Source organism: Rhinatrema bivittatum, chromosome 6, assembly GCF_901001135.1.
Source record: "Rhinatrema bivittatum chromosome 6, aRhiBiv1.1, whole genome shotgun sequence".
Classification (NCBI taxonomy): domain Eukaryota; kingdom Metazoa; phylum Chordata; class Amphibia; order Gymnophiona; family Rhinatrematidae; genus Rhinatrema; species Rhinatrema bivittatum.
This window is the reverse complement of record NC_042620.1, coordinates 50,556,531-50,574,073: the sequence shown is the minus strand read 5'-3', so window position 1 is coordinate 50,574,073 and position 17,543 is coordinate 50,556,531. Positions and strand designations below refer to the sequence as shown.

The 17,543-nt window shown below is 41.2% G+C and overlaps 1 protein-coding gene across 3 annotated transcripts in view; it reads right to left on the bottom strand.

The window, feature by feature from the left end:
- Nucleotides 1–13,738: 13,738 nt before the first annotated feature.
- The window catches only part of RAB3GAP1 (RAB3 GTPase activating protein catalytic subunit 1), a 182,788-nt gene continuing 178,983 nt past the window's right edge, over nucleotides 13,739–17,543 (bottom strand). For all 3 annotated transcript variants that reach the window (XM_029605371.1, XM_029605372.1, XM_029605373.1), the window contains one exon: nucleotides 13,739–15,080. In XM_029605371.1, the coding sequence (XP_029461231.1) occupies nucleotides 14,847–15,080 (234 nt within the window). In that variant the 3' untranslated portion in view covers nucleotides 13,739–14,846. The remainder of the gene's footprint in view (nucleotides 15,081–17,543) is intronic.

Genomic DNA, 17,543 nt, shown 5'->3' with positions numbered 1-17,543 from the left:
CTTATCTTGAATCAGCCAACTAGGCTTTTTCCAATTATTCTTACCACTTCACAAGTTCTCAAATGCATAATACATGTAACCGGACAGTGATTCAAATCTTCAATTTCTACCTTAGAGCAGCAGGGAAATAAAGATTGGGAGACAAAAAAATAATCTATTCTTGATTATAGGGATGTGACTTGGCAATGTGAGTATAATCTATAGCACTAGGATTTAGAGTATGCCAGATGTCAATAATGTGTAGAGTGTCACAGAAAACATTTTATCCTTTTGAGGACCTTGCATAAATAGTCAGATTCCCTCGTTGCCAATCCAACTGAGGGTCCATGACACAGCTCATATCTCCTCCCATTATTACATTTGCTGTTCCCAAGTTAATTATCTTCGCCATCAGGTTTGTGAAAATGTCATAATGTTTTGGGCCATATACAACTACTAGAATAGTGGGTTTCCCAAATAAAATTCCTTGAACTATCACAAATCTCCCATTTTCATCCAGGATAGTTTTTTGCTCTGTAAATGTTACAGATTTGTGAATTAAAATGGCCACCCCTCTACTTTTAGAGGTACCAGAAGAGGCAAATACTTGACCCATCCACCGTTTCTTGAGTTTCATGTACTCTTTGTTAGACATGTGCATTTCCTGTAAGAAGGCTATAGTACCTTTTAATTTTTGTATGTGCTTAACACCTTTTCCCTTTTAGTGGGTATACCTAGACCTGCTACATTCCAAGAAAGCATTTTTATTTGGGAACCCATCAGCTGTAATCACCATGTTAGGCGATATGTTAATACTCATAAAATGTCAAGTGTCAACCGTAATTTCCTTGATCCAGCTCCATAATAAACAATGAATACATACATGCTCCTCCTGGTTCTCTGTATCCATACACAGGTTTTCCTCCTGACCCCCCCATGGATCCTGTCCCCTCTCCCAATTTCCCTTTCTCCCCCCCCCCACGAATCATCCAATCTACATAGTCATCCACTCCACACATCGGAGAGTGGGGCATCATAACTGATGCGCTCGGGTGTTGTTCCCATAACTTATCTCCCCAAATGTAAATGGGTCTCTTATCGGTTGAAAGAAGGAAAGAGGAATCAGTAATAATAATAATAATAAAAAAAAAAGATAAAGCAAATAAGAAAATGAACGCTCCTCTTGCTAATAAAACACCTTCTAGCCATGCTAGTGTAATTAGTGTTCTTTGCTAAATAGCACTGAGGTAACTATAAATATAACAAAGGCGCTGTCAGTATCTAACTTAGTCTGTATCAGAACAATGTTCAAGGATATCACTTGCAGGCTTCCTCATTCTCGCCGGTAGTTCGTGGTTGCATTTGGGCAAAACACATAGACCAAAGGTCAGTCTCATCAAATTATTTCTTCTGCTGCTTGCTGCTCATTAATTGTTCCCGCCAAATCTCCTTGTTGTTTCTTGAACGCCATTAAAAATGTCCATGCGGAGATCGGAGGAAGTGATGTCATCAGGCTGAATGGCTGTTGATTTTGACTTTAATACAATATACGAACAGTAATTTTTCGCTTTGAAAACAGAATATAACAACAGTGTTATTGATCATTTGAAGAACGGAAATTTACAGGCCGGTTATTCCTTTGATGTAGTTATCCACATTAGTTTAAATTCTAGTTAACTATTGATAAATCATTGCGTTAAAACAAACCTCTAATTAAAGGTCTATGACAGTTCGTCATCACGTTGAGACGTGATTGATGATTGGTTCACGTAGAAGAGCGTTTTAAAAAGCTGTAGCCATTTTGTTGGCACTGCTGCGCCGATAAACAAAAAACCCACCCCGACCCATTTGGACAAGAGCAAGGTGTTGCATATAGGGAAAAATAACCCTTGCTATATAGAGATGTGAATCGGAACAGGAATCGGTTCAGATTCCGGTTCCGATTCACATGTGGGTTTTTTTTCATCGGGCCCGATCGTGCTTTTGTTTATCGGCTGAGCCGATAAACAAAAAACCTACCCCGACCCATTTGGAAGATTGGGCATCCAAATGGCAGATGAAATTTAATGTGGACAAGTGCAAGGTGATGCATATAGGGAAAAATAACCCATGCTGTAGTTACACAATGTTAGGTTCCATATTAGGAGTTACCACCCAGGAAAAAGATCTGGATATCATAGTGGACAATACATTGAAAACACCGACTCTGTGCTGCGGCAGTCAAAAACAACAAACAGAATGTTAGGAATTATTAGGAAGGGAATGGTGAATATTATTAGAATGTTAGGAATTATTAGAAAGGGAATAAAACAGAAAATGTCATAATGCCTCTGTATTGCTCCATGGTGAGACCGCACCTTGAGTACTGTGTACAATTCTGGTCGCCGCATCTCAAAAAAGATATATTTGCAATGGAGAAGGTACAGAGAAGGGCAACCAAAATGATAAAGGGGATGGAACAGCTCCCCTATGAGGAAAGACTAAAGAGGTTAGGGCTGTTCAGCTTGGAGAAGAGATGGCTGGAGGGGGGATATGATAGAGGTCTTTAAAATCATGAGAGGTCCAGAACGGGTAAATGTGAATCGGTTATTTACACTTTCGGATAATAGAAGGATTAGGGGGCACTCCATGAAGTTAGCAGACTAACTAATCAGAGACATTTTTTCACACAACGCACAATTAAGCTCTGGAAATTTAAGCCAGAGGATGTAGTTAGTGCAGTTACTGAAGCTGGGTTTGAAAAAGGTTTGGATAAGTTCTTGGAGATGAAGTCCATTAACTGCTATTAATCAAGTTGACTTAGGAAATAGCCACTGCTATTACTTGCGTCAAAAGCATGGGATCTACTTAGTGTTTTGGTTCTTGTCAGGTACATGTAGCCTGGATTGGCCACCGCTGGAAACAGGATGCTGGGCTTGATGGACCCTTGGTCTTACCCAGTATGGCAATTTATGTTATTTTAAATTTTTTAATAAACATAATTGATATAAATATATTATCTAGTAATTTCATTGTATGTCCCCTAGTGTTTGTATTTTTTTAAAGCATAAACAACAGATTCATATTTACCCATTCTGCTCCACTCATTATTTAATAGACCTCTATCATATCTCCCATTAGTCGTCTCTTCTCAAAGCTGAAGAGCCCTAACCTCTTTATCCTTTTTTCATAGGGGAATTGTTCCATCCCCTTTATCATTGTCATTGCCCTTCTCTGTACCTTTTCTAATTCTGCTATATCTCTTCAGAGATTCAGTGACCAGAACTGCACACAGCACTCAAGATGAGGTCGCATCATGGAGTGATACAGAGGCATTATGATATTCTCTGTTCTATTGTCCATTCCTTTCCTAATAATCCCTAGCATTCTATTTGCTTTCATGGCTGCCACTGTACACTGGGCAGAGGATTTTAAATATATTATCTATGATGGCGCCTAGATCTTTTTCTTGGGTGGTGCCAGTGTGGAACCTTGCATCGTGAAGCGATAATTTGGGTTCCTCTTCCCTATGTGCATCACTTTGCACTTGTCTACATTAAATTAAGTCTGTCATTTGGATGCCCAGTCTGCCAATTTCGCATATATGCACACAAGTGTCCCTTACTCTCATGTTCCATCTTTTATAAAAGTTGAAAATATATGCAGACTTTCACACGCACAGATATGCATGTAAAAAAGGGGCAGTCTAGGGGTGGTGCAAACACTTATGTGCGTACATTTGCCAACTTACTCGTGTTTTTTACATCTGTTCATTATCTGGTATAAGTGATATTAAATATGTTTATTGTGTTGTAATAACTGGATGGGAGGTCTGGGTGGAGTTCAGGTAGAAGAACCAGGAAGATCTCCATGATCTGGGGAAGGACTGGTGGAATTGTTAAACTGGTTCATTTCATTTATGCGCGCATGTTTTAAAATTGGCCAACTTGAGTAAGTCCTACTTTGCATTAATGTGCAAAATATACGTGTGTCTATTTTTTAAATCGGTAGAAAAATTACATGCGTTCAATGCATTGATATATATTTTTCAATGCATTACATATATTTACATGAAAGCTTATGTTGTGGGTGGATATATATTATATAACGGGTGTATATCAAATCGTGCAGGTTATAAAATACTTGCATATATCTGCTCACAGCCATTTGGTGCATATATGCTGCCACGCACATTTATTTGAAAATTATTCTCTCTGAGGTCAATATTCAAAATGATTTCGTTGGATAACCTAACAGTTATCCATCTAAGTGACATAGCCAGCTATTTTTAGCCCTTATCTGGCTAAATTCTAGAATTTAGCTGGATAAAAAGGTGGTGGTGGTGGTGGTGGGGGGGGGGGGGGGTTTGAGGGCATTCTGGAGAGGGACTGAGATATCCGGCTAATCTAGCCGAATATGTGTATATCCGGCTAGGTTAGCCTGTTAACTTTAGACCTGCTGCTGAGCAGTTTTAAAGTTATCCAGCCTTATGTGGCCGGACAATGTGTAACTTAATTGGATATCTTTAAAAGATATACGACTAAGTAGCGCTATCGGTACAGAATGGAGAGACCCATTGTATGCAGCGTTATGTCATGAGTATTCATTGTGGCTATTCAGAAAACTGGGCTAGTTAAATGTGCCTCCAGCATCCCACTCCCATGCCACACCAAAAAGTGATTATCTTAGCTACATCTGAAAATTTTGCAATTTCACAATTTAAAAAAATTTGAGGTTCATATTCAGAGGTATTTAGCTGGATAACTCACAAGTTATCCAGTCCTTAAGCAAATTGGTGGACAATCTTGTTACATCCACAACCCATCTCTTATAACTTTGGACCTTAGACCTGACTGCACCAAATCTGATGTTAGGTACAGCTGGGGAGAGGGGCGGGGGTGTTGTATTTTTAAGGCTGCAAATACTTTGCAAGGGTCCACCCCAGAATATCAGATCTTCTACTGGTTTAAATGCTCAGCATGCCAAGGAAAATTGTCTTTTAATCTAATGGAGGTGATAGAGGAAGACAGCTCCTTTACTTAAGCTCTCCTGCGTTATGGAGAGCCAGGAAGCACAGAAGTAAAAGTAACTGTCCCAGTATGTTTCTGCATTGGTTACCAGTTGAACAAAGAGCAATTTATAAAACATAATGCATTATACATAAGATACTTTATGGAGAAATGACAGATTGGCTTAATACTACTATCAGACTACATATCCCACAGCGTGCACTGAGATCTGCAAACAAGGGTCTGCTCACAATACACACAGTCAGAACTGCCCATTTATGTGAAGTGCGAGATCGATCTATTTCAATTGCAGGTCCCAAACATTGGAACAAATTACCACCTGAGCTGAGACTTCAATCCAACAAGAAACAATTCAGGAAAGATTTTAAAACGTGGCTCTTCCAACAGGCATACATGAGTGAGAATCAAGCCCAAAGCTAAACCCATTTTTAGCTTTGTATGATTTTTATAGTGGTATTATCTTAAAAATTGTTTTAATTATTGTAACTAATTTATGTTTGTTATCGTTTTAATTGTTTTTAGGTGTATTTGTATTATTTTTATTTTCTGATAATGAATTTATTTTAAACAGTCAAGATGGATATTCTCCATACAACGGTATATAAAACTGTTTAAATAAATAAATAAATAAATAAATAAATGTATGTTTCTCAGTGCCAAAATAACCAAAGTGCTGTAGTACTAGAACCTCACATAGCCCATGGACCCCCTTATGGAAAGGCTCAGCCTAATGCTATTTGTAAAGAACAAAGGGCTTGAATGAGTGGATAATTTATGGAACTTTTTGAGACAAGAAAGAATATAGAGGTTAAAAGGCTCCTTAAGACAGATTGAGTTCTTTTGATCCATTATACTGTTTGGGTATTACAAATTTAAAACAAAAACAAACAAACAAGAAACATAGCACAATTAATGGCCAATCTTTTCTCCAGCTCATCCCCCACTTCTAAAATGACAAGTGACAAGATAGAATAACATATACATAATATAGTAACAAATTAATGATGGTCCATCCAGTCTGCCCAGCAAGCTTTATTACAGTAGTTGCTGCCGCACTGTGATCGTTAGCCCCATGCTTCTCTTTTACTAAGTGATGAGCCACCTTGAAAACTCAAACAGTGTGCGTGTCGTGCACGGCTTATGGACTTGGCCATTGAAGCAGTCCTGTGCTTTTTCCCTTATGTCTGCATATCAGTATCCCAGAGCATAAACGTCAGGGCCCATGGTGGTAATCTGAATCCAATTCTTCTCCACCCCACTCCCTTTGCATTTTAGACTTTACAACCATGCTTCCTTATCGTTCCCCAGATCAGTCCAGATGCATGGGTTTTTCTCCCCTACCAGCAGATGGAGACAGAAGAAAAGCTTTACTGACACTAGTGTGGCACCTGCAGTTCCACTCTCTCATGGAATTACATTTTAAAATATGTGGCGTTTATGGCTCTCTCAGCCAAAAAGGTTCCTGACCCCTGCTCTAGCATATGATAGAGGTGCAAAACCTGCAGTCTGGAGATTTAAAAAAAAAAAAAAAAAAAAAGGTAAATTGCTCCCAGAGTGTTAAGTGCCGTGAAGGGCCATCCCCCTGGTAGAGTAGCACGAGCAGGGGGTTGGTAACCCTTAATTGACTTTTCCTAAAGGTGCTGAGGAGATTGATAGCCAGGAACCTGGCTCCCTCCATTTCCCTGCATGGCTCTCATTTACTCTCTCATGGGCAGTAAGGAGAAGACAGCTAACAGGAAAGTATTATTGCCTTTGCCCTTTCTACATCACTTGTGGACTCTGTCACTTTAAATTAAAAAAAAAAAAAAGACAGAGCTGTTTGGCTCAGGAGAGCCGACAGAGGGGAGAGTGAATATGCAACAGGAGAGGCCAGGGATTGGCTATGTATTGCAGCAGGGAGGTTTTAGCTGTGCTGGGGTAAGTCCACCTTCTGGGGGGCTCATGTGGAGGAATGGCAGCACCCTCCGACTGAGGGAAGCACTGCCAGGCATGTGGAGAGTGACAATCATGTTTAAACTCATCGGTGCTATGCAGCAAGGGGTAGATTTTCAGACGAGCGCGAACAGCCTACTTTTGTTTGCGCTCCAGGCGCAAACAAAAGTACGCTGGATTTTAGTAGATACGCGCGTAGTCGCGCGTATCGGCTAAAATCCTGGATCGGCGCGCGCAAGGCTATCGATTTCGTATAGCCTGCGCGCGCCGAGCCGCGCAGCCTACCCCCGTTCCCTCCTAGGCCGCTCCGAAATCGGAGCGGCCTAGAAGGGAACTTTCCTTTGCCCTCCCCTCACCTTCCCCTCCCTAACCCACCCGCCCGGCCCTGTCTAAACCCCCATCCTACCTTTGTCGGGGGATTTACGCCTCCCGGAGGGAGGCGTAAATCCCCGCGCGCCAGCGGGCCTCCTGCGCGCCGGGCCGCGACCTGGGGGCGGGTACGGAGGGCGTGGCCACGCCCCCGGGCCGTAGCCACGCCCCCGTTCCCGCCCCCAAAACGCTGCCGACACGCCCCCGCAACGCTGCGCGCTCCGGCCCCGCCCCCCGACACGCCTCCCGACACGCCCACTCCGAAAACCCCGGGACTTACGCGAGTCCCGGGGTTCTGCGCGCGCCGGTGAGCCTATGTAAAATAGGCTCACCGGCGCGCAGGGCCCTGCTCGCGTAAATCCGCCCGGTTTTGGGCGGATTTACGCGAGCAGGGCTCTGAAAATCCGCCCCCAAATGTGTTGGAGTTGGGGAAGGTGGTTCTGAGCTGGCCAGCGCAGCTTCGGAGGGTAAGGAATGCTCCTATGCAAGGCTGCTCTGTAGCACGAGAACTGTGACCATTTTGGAATTGGCACCCATGCTGCAGGGGAGGGGCATGGCTCTCCTCCTCAGTTATCCTCAATCACTGAAGGCTTTGAAAAGGTGTGAGGCTGGTGGGAACTCTCTGTGTCAGAATCTGACTCCAAAAGATGCTTTATCCAGAGAATTTGTGCTTCTAATGCACAGAAACATTTTGGCCAAGACGGAGACATTAGGGAAACACTGCATTCTGCAAGCCTCCCATGTTGAAGTAAGCCACAGAAAGTATCTTTCCCCCCGAAGAGGGCTAGGGGGGCCGCTGCATACTCTGTCATAAGAGCCGTATGGATGAGGCATCAGAGAACTCAGGAGATGAAGGGGATCCCTCATCAGACCCTCTGCTGGAAGAAGAAGGGGACAATGATCCCTCAAGAAAGGGGATCATTGTAGGGGAAGGGGAGTTAATGAGTAAAGATGGCCGGCGCCATCTTTAAAGATGGCGCCGGCCATCCAGTGCTCCTACCATGTGCCAGGGGCCGGCCAATGGCACGGATACCCTGTTACATGGTAAGGGCAAAGGGGCATCGGCGCCATTTTTTTTTTTTAGAACAGCTGATGCCTGGGAACAGGAAATCTTTCCCTGAGGCCCCCCTGGATCTCTCCCAGAGGCCCCCCTGGACCACCAGGTAATTTTAAAAGGTTTTGGGGGGGTGGGGAGGGGGGGTCGATTTAAAGGGTTGGGTGGGTTGTTTTTTTTTAGCAGCGCGGGCCTCCCTAAAAAAAAAGGGTCGGGAGGGTGGGGGAGGCTAAGGGGGCTTGATTTAAAGGGTTGGGTGGGTTTTTTTTTTTAATCGGGCTATTGGCGCCATTTTAGTGGCAGCCAAAATGGCGCCGATGGCCCGAGAGCGGGAGATCGCGCCGGGACCCCCCCACTGGACCACCAGGTAACTTAACATTTTGGGGGGTTTGGGAGGGTAAGGAATTGGTTTTAAAGGGTCGGGGTGGGTTTAGGGGTTGTTTTGGTGTGCCGGTTTTCCCACCCTCCCCCAAATAATTCCCGTGCCCTATTTAACAATACAATACAAATGCCCCTGACGATAAATCGGGAGCATTTGTATTGTATCGTGCACTCTAATGATTTAGAACGATTTTAAAATTATCTGACAATAATTTTAATCGTTCAAAAACGATTCACATCCCTAGCAATTAGTTGCTCTGGAGGAGATCTGTCAAGGGGGAATTTTGTCTTCACTACACACTTTCATAAAGCATTAATGGCTGGATGTGTGGGCTACATAAGCTGCTGGTTTTGGAGCGAGTGTGCTACATGCGGGTTTCAAGTTCCTGCCCAGTTTAGGGGAGCTTGGGTAAATCCCCTACATCCAAGCTGAACTGGGAAATAAGGAAAGAAAAAATGGTTCTTACTTGCTAATTTTCTTTCCTTGAGTTTCACAGATCAGTCCAGAATTTCACCCTCTCTGGAAAGATCTAGTCTGTGTATAGATAGTAAGAATTTTAGGGAGTTTGAGAGTTTTCAATCTCCTTTACGGACTGAAGGGCTCCAAGTTAGGGGTTCAATCTTTCCCCTGCTCATTTTGGGAGAGGGAATTGTTTACTGTTCAGTAACATCTTTGCTTGTGGATTCTGCAACCTGAGGTACTGCAGGAGGTACACTAGCTTAAGTAACAGTATCAGTAAAGCTTTTCTTCTGTCTCCATCTGCTGCTAGGGGAGAAAAACCCGTGCGTCTGATCTGTGGAACTCAAGGAACAAAAATTAGCAGGCAAGAACTAACTTTCCTATTTATAACTGTGTTCTGATTTGAGTTCTAACTATGCTATGATTTTATATATTTACAATTGTTATTAGCTGTATTTATTTTGTCAGTTTTCTCTTATTGGTTATGTTTTTATTTGTTCATATATTCATCATGTTTAGCTTTAATTGATTTTGATTATTAAATTATATTTTTATTAGTCATTGTTTGTCATCATCTTTTGGAAACCATATTGATGTCTTTTTAAATGTTGTGATTAATCAAGAAATAAGCTAAGCTAAAATATTGGTCTTATATAGAATCCATAGCAGACAAGAAGCATAGCTTCTGATTTTGTTGACTATAGCCCTAATGTGTTATATTCTTAATTTAGCTGCTAAAACCATAAAGTCACCTGTCTAGGAAGTCTGAGTTAAACCTCCATATTTATGTTGATATTCAGCTCTATTATGAATGGTTAAGAGATACTGAAGGTTCTCTGGAATTGGCTATTTCAAGGCTTCAGCGTTGGCTGTCCTAACCTATGCTCACATGATTCCACATCTGGTTTAATGCAATGCCATATTTGTGGGGTTACCCATTGATGTAATTGCAATCAGTCTAGAACCAGGAAGCTCGTATTCTGGTTGGAAATAGCTCAAAAAACCATATTTTCCCCCATCCGGATCAGTTATATTGGCCATCAGCCACTAGTCAAGCAAAATTCAGTCTTGAGTCTGTTTTAGAGCTCTGAATAAGCTGGGTTAAAGTTATTTTTTTCTATTGGTCTATCCCAGTCTGCTCTCTGAGATCACATAAGTTGCTAGTTATTCCACCATGCCAAATGAGCAAATCTGTCATGGCTCACAATAGAGCATTCTGCTGTATCACACCCACCCTTTGGAACAGCCTTCTAACTGAAGGAGCTTCACATGCAAAATGGCAGTAGGCCTTTTATGAAGGTAAAAATTTGTCTTTCTAGCTTGCTTTATGGCCCCTTGTCAAACTAGTCCTGCTTGACTGGGACCTCTTAGATGTTTTATAGAACTTTTATTTAAAGACAATTTTGGAAAAAAAATGTTGTATGGTCCTGAAGAATGGTTGGCAGGATAGGGGAAGCAAGTTCAAACCACTAACTTCAGTCATTTACTACCTGCCACTAAACACCCCTCTATTTCCCTCTCTTTACACCTAACTGGTTTGTTGAGTTTATGGTAACGTTATTGTTATGAGGCTGGCTATTACTAAAAATACTTTGCTTAAATGACTGAGTTAAATTATTGCTGTAAATGTATTTTATGGCTGCCATTTTGCTATTTATTGTTCAACTCTGTATAATTCATTGCTGCTTGTGCTTTTTGACAATTTTTTATTGAGTCTCACCCAGGGCACTCTTGTAGGTAGGGTGCATAATTGAAACTTGTAAATAAATAAGGAGGATGCTAGAGAGATAATTTGAAACAGCAATAAGACTTAGCAAAGTAACATACAATGTAGATTTCTGGTGGCAGTGGTATTTCTTCACAGCCTCCCTCCTGAAGAAAATATGCAAAAATTGATTGTGTAATCTCTATGGTATAGAATGAATGTTGCCATAATAAATAATTCAGCAGTAATAAAAATGTAATTTATATTTTATGGGCTTTGTTTTATTATTTCAAGTACTCTCATTTGTATAGTATTTAAACTATCATCTTTATTAATTTATACTTTGCAAACCAGTCTCAGATTAATTGCATTTTTCTTTTTTGATTGAGTGAATGTTGCACTTAATCAATGAAAAAAAGAAAAGTCAGGCTTCTTGGATGCTGTCCCTCTGCCTCTTAAAGTTAGCTCATCTGGTACAGTTGTATAGTTCTTTCACAGCCAAAAGTCGATAGTTGGGTTGGTTTTTTTTAAGTGATAGACATTTTTTAAAGACAGGAAGAACCACTACATTTCTATTAGTGAATCAAGAAGTTTTAAGAAATGAAAAGAAAGTTGCAAAAAAGGTCACCTTTGGGAATAAATACTAAACGGCATCCAATCTGAGGCTTTTAATACATAATTACTCCACACAGCGCAATATATAATACGAGACCAGGACCTTACCAGATTTTTCCTCAGTATGAACTATGATGTTAGGCAAGTGATAGCTCCCAGGGTGCAGATGTTTAACCACGATCTCTACTACATGACAGGGGGGTGCACAATGCAAAATAAACCATTTTCTCATTATTGAATTCATAGATTTTCATTGGTGATTAGAGACTAAACTATTAGGGATGTGAATCATATTTCTGACAATTGAAAATATCGTACGATATTTTCAAAGTTGTCAGACATCGGGGGCTCCCTGCAACCGATAGGAAAACCCCACAAAATTGTTCGTGGGGTTCTCTTATTTTGGGGGAGGGCGGGAAAAACAGCACACAAAAAATAATCCCTAAACCCACCCCGACCCTTTAAAACATCTCCCTTAGCTTCCCCCCCCCCCCCCGACCCCCCCCCTCAAACGTTTTAAATTACCTGGTGGTCCCGGGAGCGATCTCCCGCTCTCGGGCCATCGGCTGCCACTAATAAAAATGGCACCAATGGCCCTTTGCCCTTACCATGTGACAGGGTATCCGTGCCATTGGCCAGCCCCTGTCACATGGTAGGAGTAATGGATGGCCGGCACCATCTTTAAAAATGGCATGGGCCATCCAGTTTTGGGGGAGGGGGGAAAGCTAAAGGAGCTGTTTAAGTGCCGATAAAAAAAACCCCAAAAAAACCTGATCAGGCAGCACGAAAAAAAATTCACGATGTGAATCGGAACCGGAATCTATTCCGGTTCCGATTCACATCTCTAGAAACTATGCTGATCAGAATACTAGAAGATGCTTCACTGCAATAATGTGCGGATGAGAGAAATCCACAGATTTGGCTAGGCTGGAGATCCAACAACCTTTTTCCGCATACTAAGAGACTTTCTGCCAGAGAACACAAATGTTTGTAAAACTAAAAGTCATATTTATATAACTGCCAAATGCAAATTTTCCTCAAACACATTTTTACACAAAACCCACCTAAAATTTGGCATTTTGTGCTGCCGCAAGAAGAGCCACTACTGCAGCTAGAGCCAGGAATGAAAGGAGCTGCCTGCACCACACAAACAAAAACTTAAGCCTTGGCTCCTGACAAGTTTTGGCTGCACCCAACTTTTCTAAATTAGATCTGTTAGAATTAGCAGACAAGATACCCATTTCACCCCAATCTCGTTGCTGCATATTGACTCTGGATTAACACATTTCTTTCTAACAGTTTTCTCCACTAACCAGTACAAGAACAGACAGGTTTGAAATGCCTAGTTTACTGGGGCAGGGTTCCATTAGTCATGCTGGCCCTGAAGAAAGCCAAACTGTTTACAAGTACCCCATGTAAGAATTATTGACAATACATAATGGGGTAGATTTTGAAAGGGATAGGTGCATAACCCTTTAAAAACACTCCTGCGCGGGCCGAGCCTATTTTGCATAGGCTCAGCAGCGCGCGCGCAAGCCCTGGGACGCGCTTATGTCCCGGGGCTTTGAAAAAGGGGTGGGGTTATGGGTGTGGCACCGGTCCAGGGGCAGGACAGAGGCCTCCAGCACAGTGGCTGTGCCGGGGGATGGCGTGCCGGCAGCTGGCCGGCACTCGCAAGATATGCCAGAGGCAGGCGTTAACTCCTTGAAATAAGGTGGGGAGGGGGGGGATTTAGGTAGGGCTGGGGGAGCAGAAGAAAAGTTCCCTCTGAGGCCACTCCAATTTCAGAGCAGCTTTGGAGGGAACGGGGAAAGCCATCAAGGCTCCCCTAGGGCTTGGCACACACAGGGTGCACAAGTGTGCACCCCCTTGTGCGCACCGACCCCGTGCGCATGTTATAAAATCGGGTGTGCATTTGTGCATGCCGGGTAGCGCGCACACATGTACCCCGCGCACGCTCGTTTAAAAATCTACCCCAATATGTCAGTACTTCAGGCTAATTCAATAAAATGTTCTGACTTACAAAGAATCCCTATCTTCCTATTTTGTAATAATGGGTTGTCCTATGTTGAACCTTTGAGAATTACCACCAGGCCTCTACTCCAACTCTTTGTGAATGATTATATGACTGAACCTTGCAAATTTTATTTTCTGGAAATAAAAAGTCTGAATTCTGCCAGTGGATAGGTCAATGTTTTTTTGTTTTGTTTTTTTTTAAATAATGACAGCTCCAAAACAGCCATAAGAGTTTTTAAATCAGACCATTAATGAGCAAGGCTCGTTAACAGCCTTAATTTACAATTACCTTATTTTAACCCTTTACTAACTTATGTTAAAAGATACTGCTTTAAAAGAAACAGATGCCAATTACATGTTCATTTTATATTCAAATCACATTGCTTGCACAGTATTTTTCACATGAAGAGTTACAATTTATAGCCTATAATCCATACTCATGTAATGGCAATTGCTACAATATCGAACTGGAGAACACGAATTCAAGCTGCACAGTACATCCTACCATAAAGACATTTCATTAGCTTCTGTTTACAGACAGGGGAGCCATAACACTGGACAACTCACAATTCGTGCATGTCATGTGAATACAGTATTTTCATATTCCATTGAGGAAAAAAAAAGCTAAATTACACCAAACATAGTGCAGGTATTTTGACACTATGCATCATAAGAACATTGCCACAACATAACAACTTTTCAGTAAAATGGATTTTTAAAAAGCCACTATGGTTTGGGAATCATACTGCTTTTCCAAAATGTAGATTATTACATCCTTTGTGCTGCATATCAGAAAATAATAAATAGAACAAATTTGCCAAAGTGAAAAATATTACACTGTACAGGGTGCCTTTAGTGTAAAATGCCTGGAGTCAGTCAAACTGTTTTGCTAATGGAGGGCTTTTGCCTATTGCAGGCTGCTTTGCACTGTCTGGCATTTAATACCTGTTAGGACCCCAAAACATTTACAGAGAAATTAAAGTTTAATGCTTTATTATACAGTAACTTCCAAACAGCACATTTAGCTCCTATAGACTTCACTTGAACAAGTTAACTAAAATACTCTCCTGAAGATTATTAAAAATAAATAATCTACAGTAATGTAACTATTGCACTTACAAAACAAGTATCGATTAGGCTCTCCCTCAACCAATATCAAAATATTTAGCCAGGCTTAAGGCTGGTATGCAGTTCAAATGCTGCCGGCCTCGCAAAGTTATCCTGGGCTTTAAATGACATGTGCACTACACTCATGTACAGTTATTCTGCTGCACTGCTCACGTATGGAAGGAGAGGACGGTACAGGAACTCTAAGAATTACAGGGTTTAGAAGAATGATGTGTCAGCTGAAAAGGCCCCAGCCAGTCGGAAATCCTCTTTTGTTAAGACGCTGTACATGCGTTGTGGCAGTGCCTTAGAGTAAGGTGCAGGTCGGGGTACAGTCGTTCGCAAAATAATTTCACGGCCAGCAGGTGGTGGAAAATCCGAAACCGCTCCTGAATTTTGTCTTCGATCTTCAGACTTCTTCAGTTCATCATCCAGTGGAGACATTGTTGCAACCTTAAAGGGAAAAAAAGACAAAACAATTAATGGATGCTAAGGAAAGATGCGATACCAAATGAAACATGTAGATGATACCTTCATATGAGCAGATGTTTCAACATCAATATGGAACTCAATCAAATCTCAACATGTACACATACAAGACAGACAAAATTATAAAAAAAAACCAAACCCTTATAAAAACTGTAAGATACCTAACTCAAGCTATTGATGAATTTTTGCCTAGCAGGGGGTCCCAAACAACTGGGTTTTTTTTGTTAATTTTCTATTTACAAATATAGCACTCATGAAAGATGCCAGACTGACAGTACCAAAAACAAAAATAAGAGGGGGGTGGCACCTTATAGACAATTTATCGAGGCATGAACTTTTGAGGACAGTCTAAAAAGGTGCCACCCGCCTCTGTCATTTCTGCTACAGCAGCCTAACATGGCTATCCCTCCGCTGATCTGAACCAAAATCAAAGCTCTCCAATTATCCAATTCATAAGCTGTGTACAGGCAGTGGCCGTAAACATGTCCCCCTCTGAAGGGATTAACTCTAAGGGAGATTTGGGAGCTTAGACTCAGTGGGCCCCAGCTGCTGGCAATGCCTAGAGTAGCAACACAATTGAGATTTTTATTTTAAGAAACCATGATCTCATTTTATGTAGAAGAAACAGAACCCTCTAACATGAGTATACGGTTTTATATTTAAGAAAACTATGTCATCTTAATAGACCAGTGGTTCCCAACCCTGTTCTAGGGACCCCCCCCCCCCCAGCCAGTCAGGTCTTCAGAATATCCACAATAAATATGCATGAGAACATTTTCATGTTATGGAGGCAGTGCATGCAAATTCTCTCTCATGCATATTCATTGTGGATATCCTGAAAACACCGGTAAACAAATTTCTGGGAACATTTTGTTTCCTCCACAACCTACGGTGAAACAAGTAGATTTTAACAAGCTGAACACAAATATGCATTTATTATGTCTGTATCATGTACAGTTTGCTAGAAATGTGCGATATACATTAAGCATTGTTACATGTCTGTTGCGGCATAAGCTATAATGGCAATGTTGGCACCAGAAAACAAAATTAAAATGTTTTGCCACTGTTCTTCGTTTGTAATCACTGTCCGACACTTCACAGATGAGAGTCCAACAAGTCACCCAGCATGGAGGGGTTCCACTTGCCTTGATACCGTTTCTCCATTTTGACAATGTCTTGATGAAACCTTTCACGATGTTCGTCACTCACAGCGCCAAGGTTGTCTGGGAAGAAGTACAAGTGGGAATGAAGAAAATGTATCTTCAATGACATGTTGCACTTCATCAATTTGGATGCCTGAAGCAGATTTTCAACCTGTTCGACATAGTCTGCTGTCTTATAGTTGCCTAGAAAGTTACAAACGACATTCTTGAAGGTTGTCCACACAACACATTCTGTACCTTGCAGAAGACTTTCTTTCTGTTCCCTCCATATCATTGGGATGGTAAACGGCATGGATGGTCGCACACCTTTCAGCCAAGCTCGCAGACTATTGGGCGCAAGATGCACAACATATGAGGAACCCATGCTCTGTCCTGGTCACCAATTTTGCACCCGAAGTATAACTCGTATGGCCTTTTTTTTTTGGAATTTTCAACAATGTTTACATTTATTATAATGTCTCCAGAAAAATACAGAGATAAGGAAAAGAAAAATAAGCCATTACATCTGGCATTAATACCTATTCAAGAAAAAGATATACTTTTCCCCCTCTGTTTATCATAGGTAAAAAGGAAGATCCAATATGTTAAGAAGCAGATATTACAAGTAATAATCAAATAACAAAGATTAGCATTAACATAAGCTCACCCGTTACTATCTTTATATATGACCTAACCTCCCCTGGAGACAAACTTAGGAGTGAGTGTCCAGATATTTCCATAGATGCGATGGTTCTGTGAAAACATATTTAGTATTTTGAAACAATAGTATACATTTGCAAGGAAACTGTAAATTAAACTTTGCCCCTCTAGTTACAACCTCATTTCTCATAAGAAGAAATTTTTTTCTTTTCTCCTGAGTTGTTTTTATAATGTCAGGAAAGACCCGCACTTGCTGACCATGGAATTGTTGATCCGGATTTCGGAAAAAAAGTCTAAGTACGGAATCTCTTTCTGAAATATAAGTAAATGTCACTAATAGAGTTGCTCTTGATGTAATGGGAGTCTCTGTAGATTTTTCCAGTAATTCTGTCAAATTTAATGACGATATTTCCTCAATAACTTGTATCTCTTTTCCTTTTTGATCTTTAGGTGATGGTATATAAAATGCTTTTGATATGGTTGGAATATCAGTTTCTTGGAACCTCAAAATCTTTAAGAAATAACTTTTAAGCATTTCTTTAGGTGGAATAATTCGAGATTTGGGGAAATTCAGAAACCTCAGATTGGATCTCCTCATTGTATTTTCAATCACTTCCATTTTGTT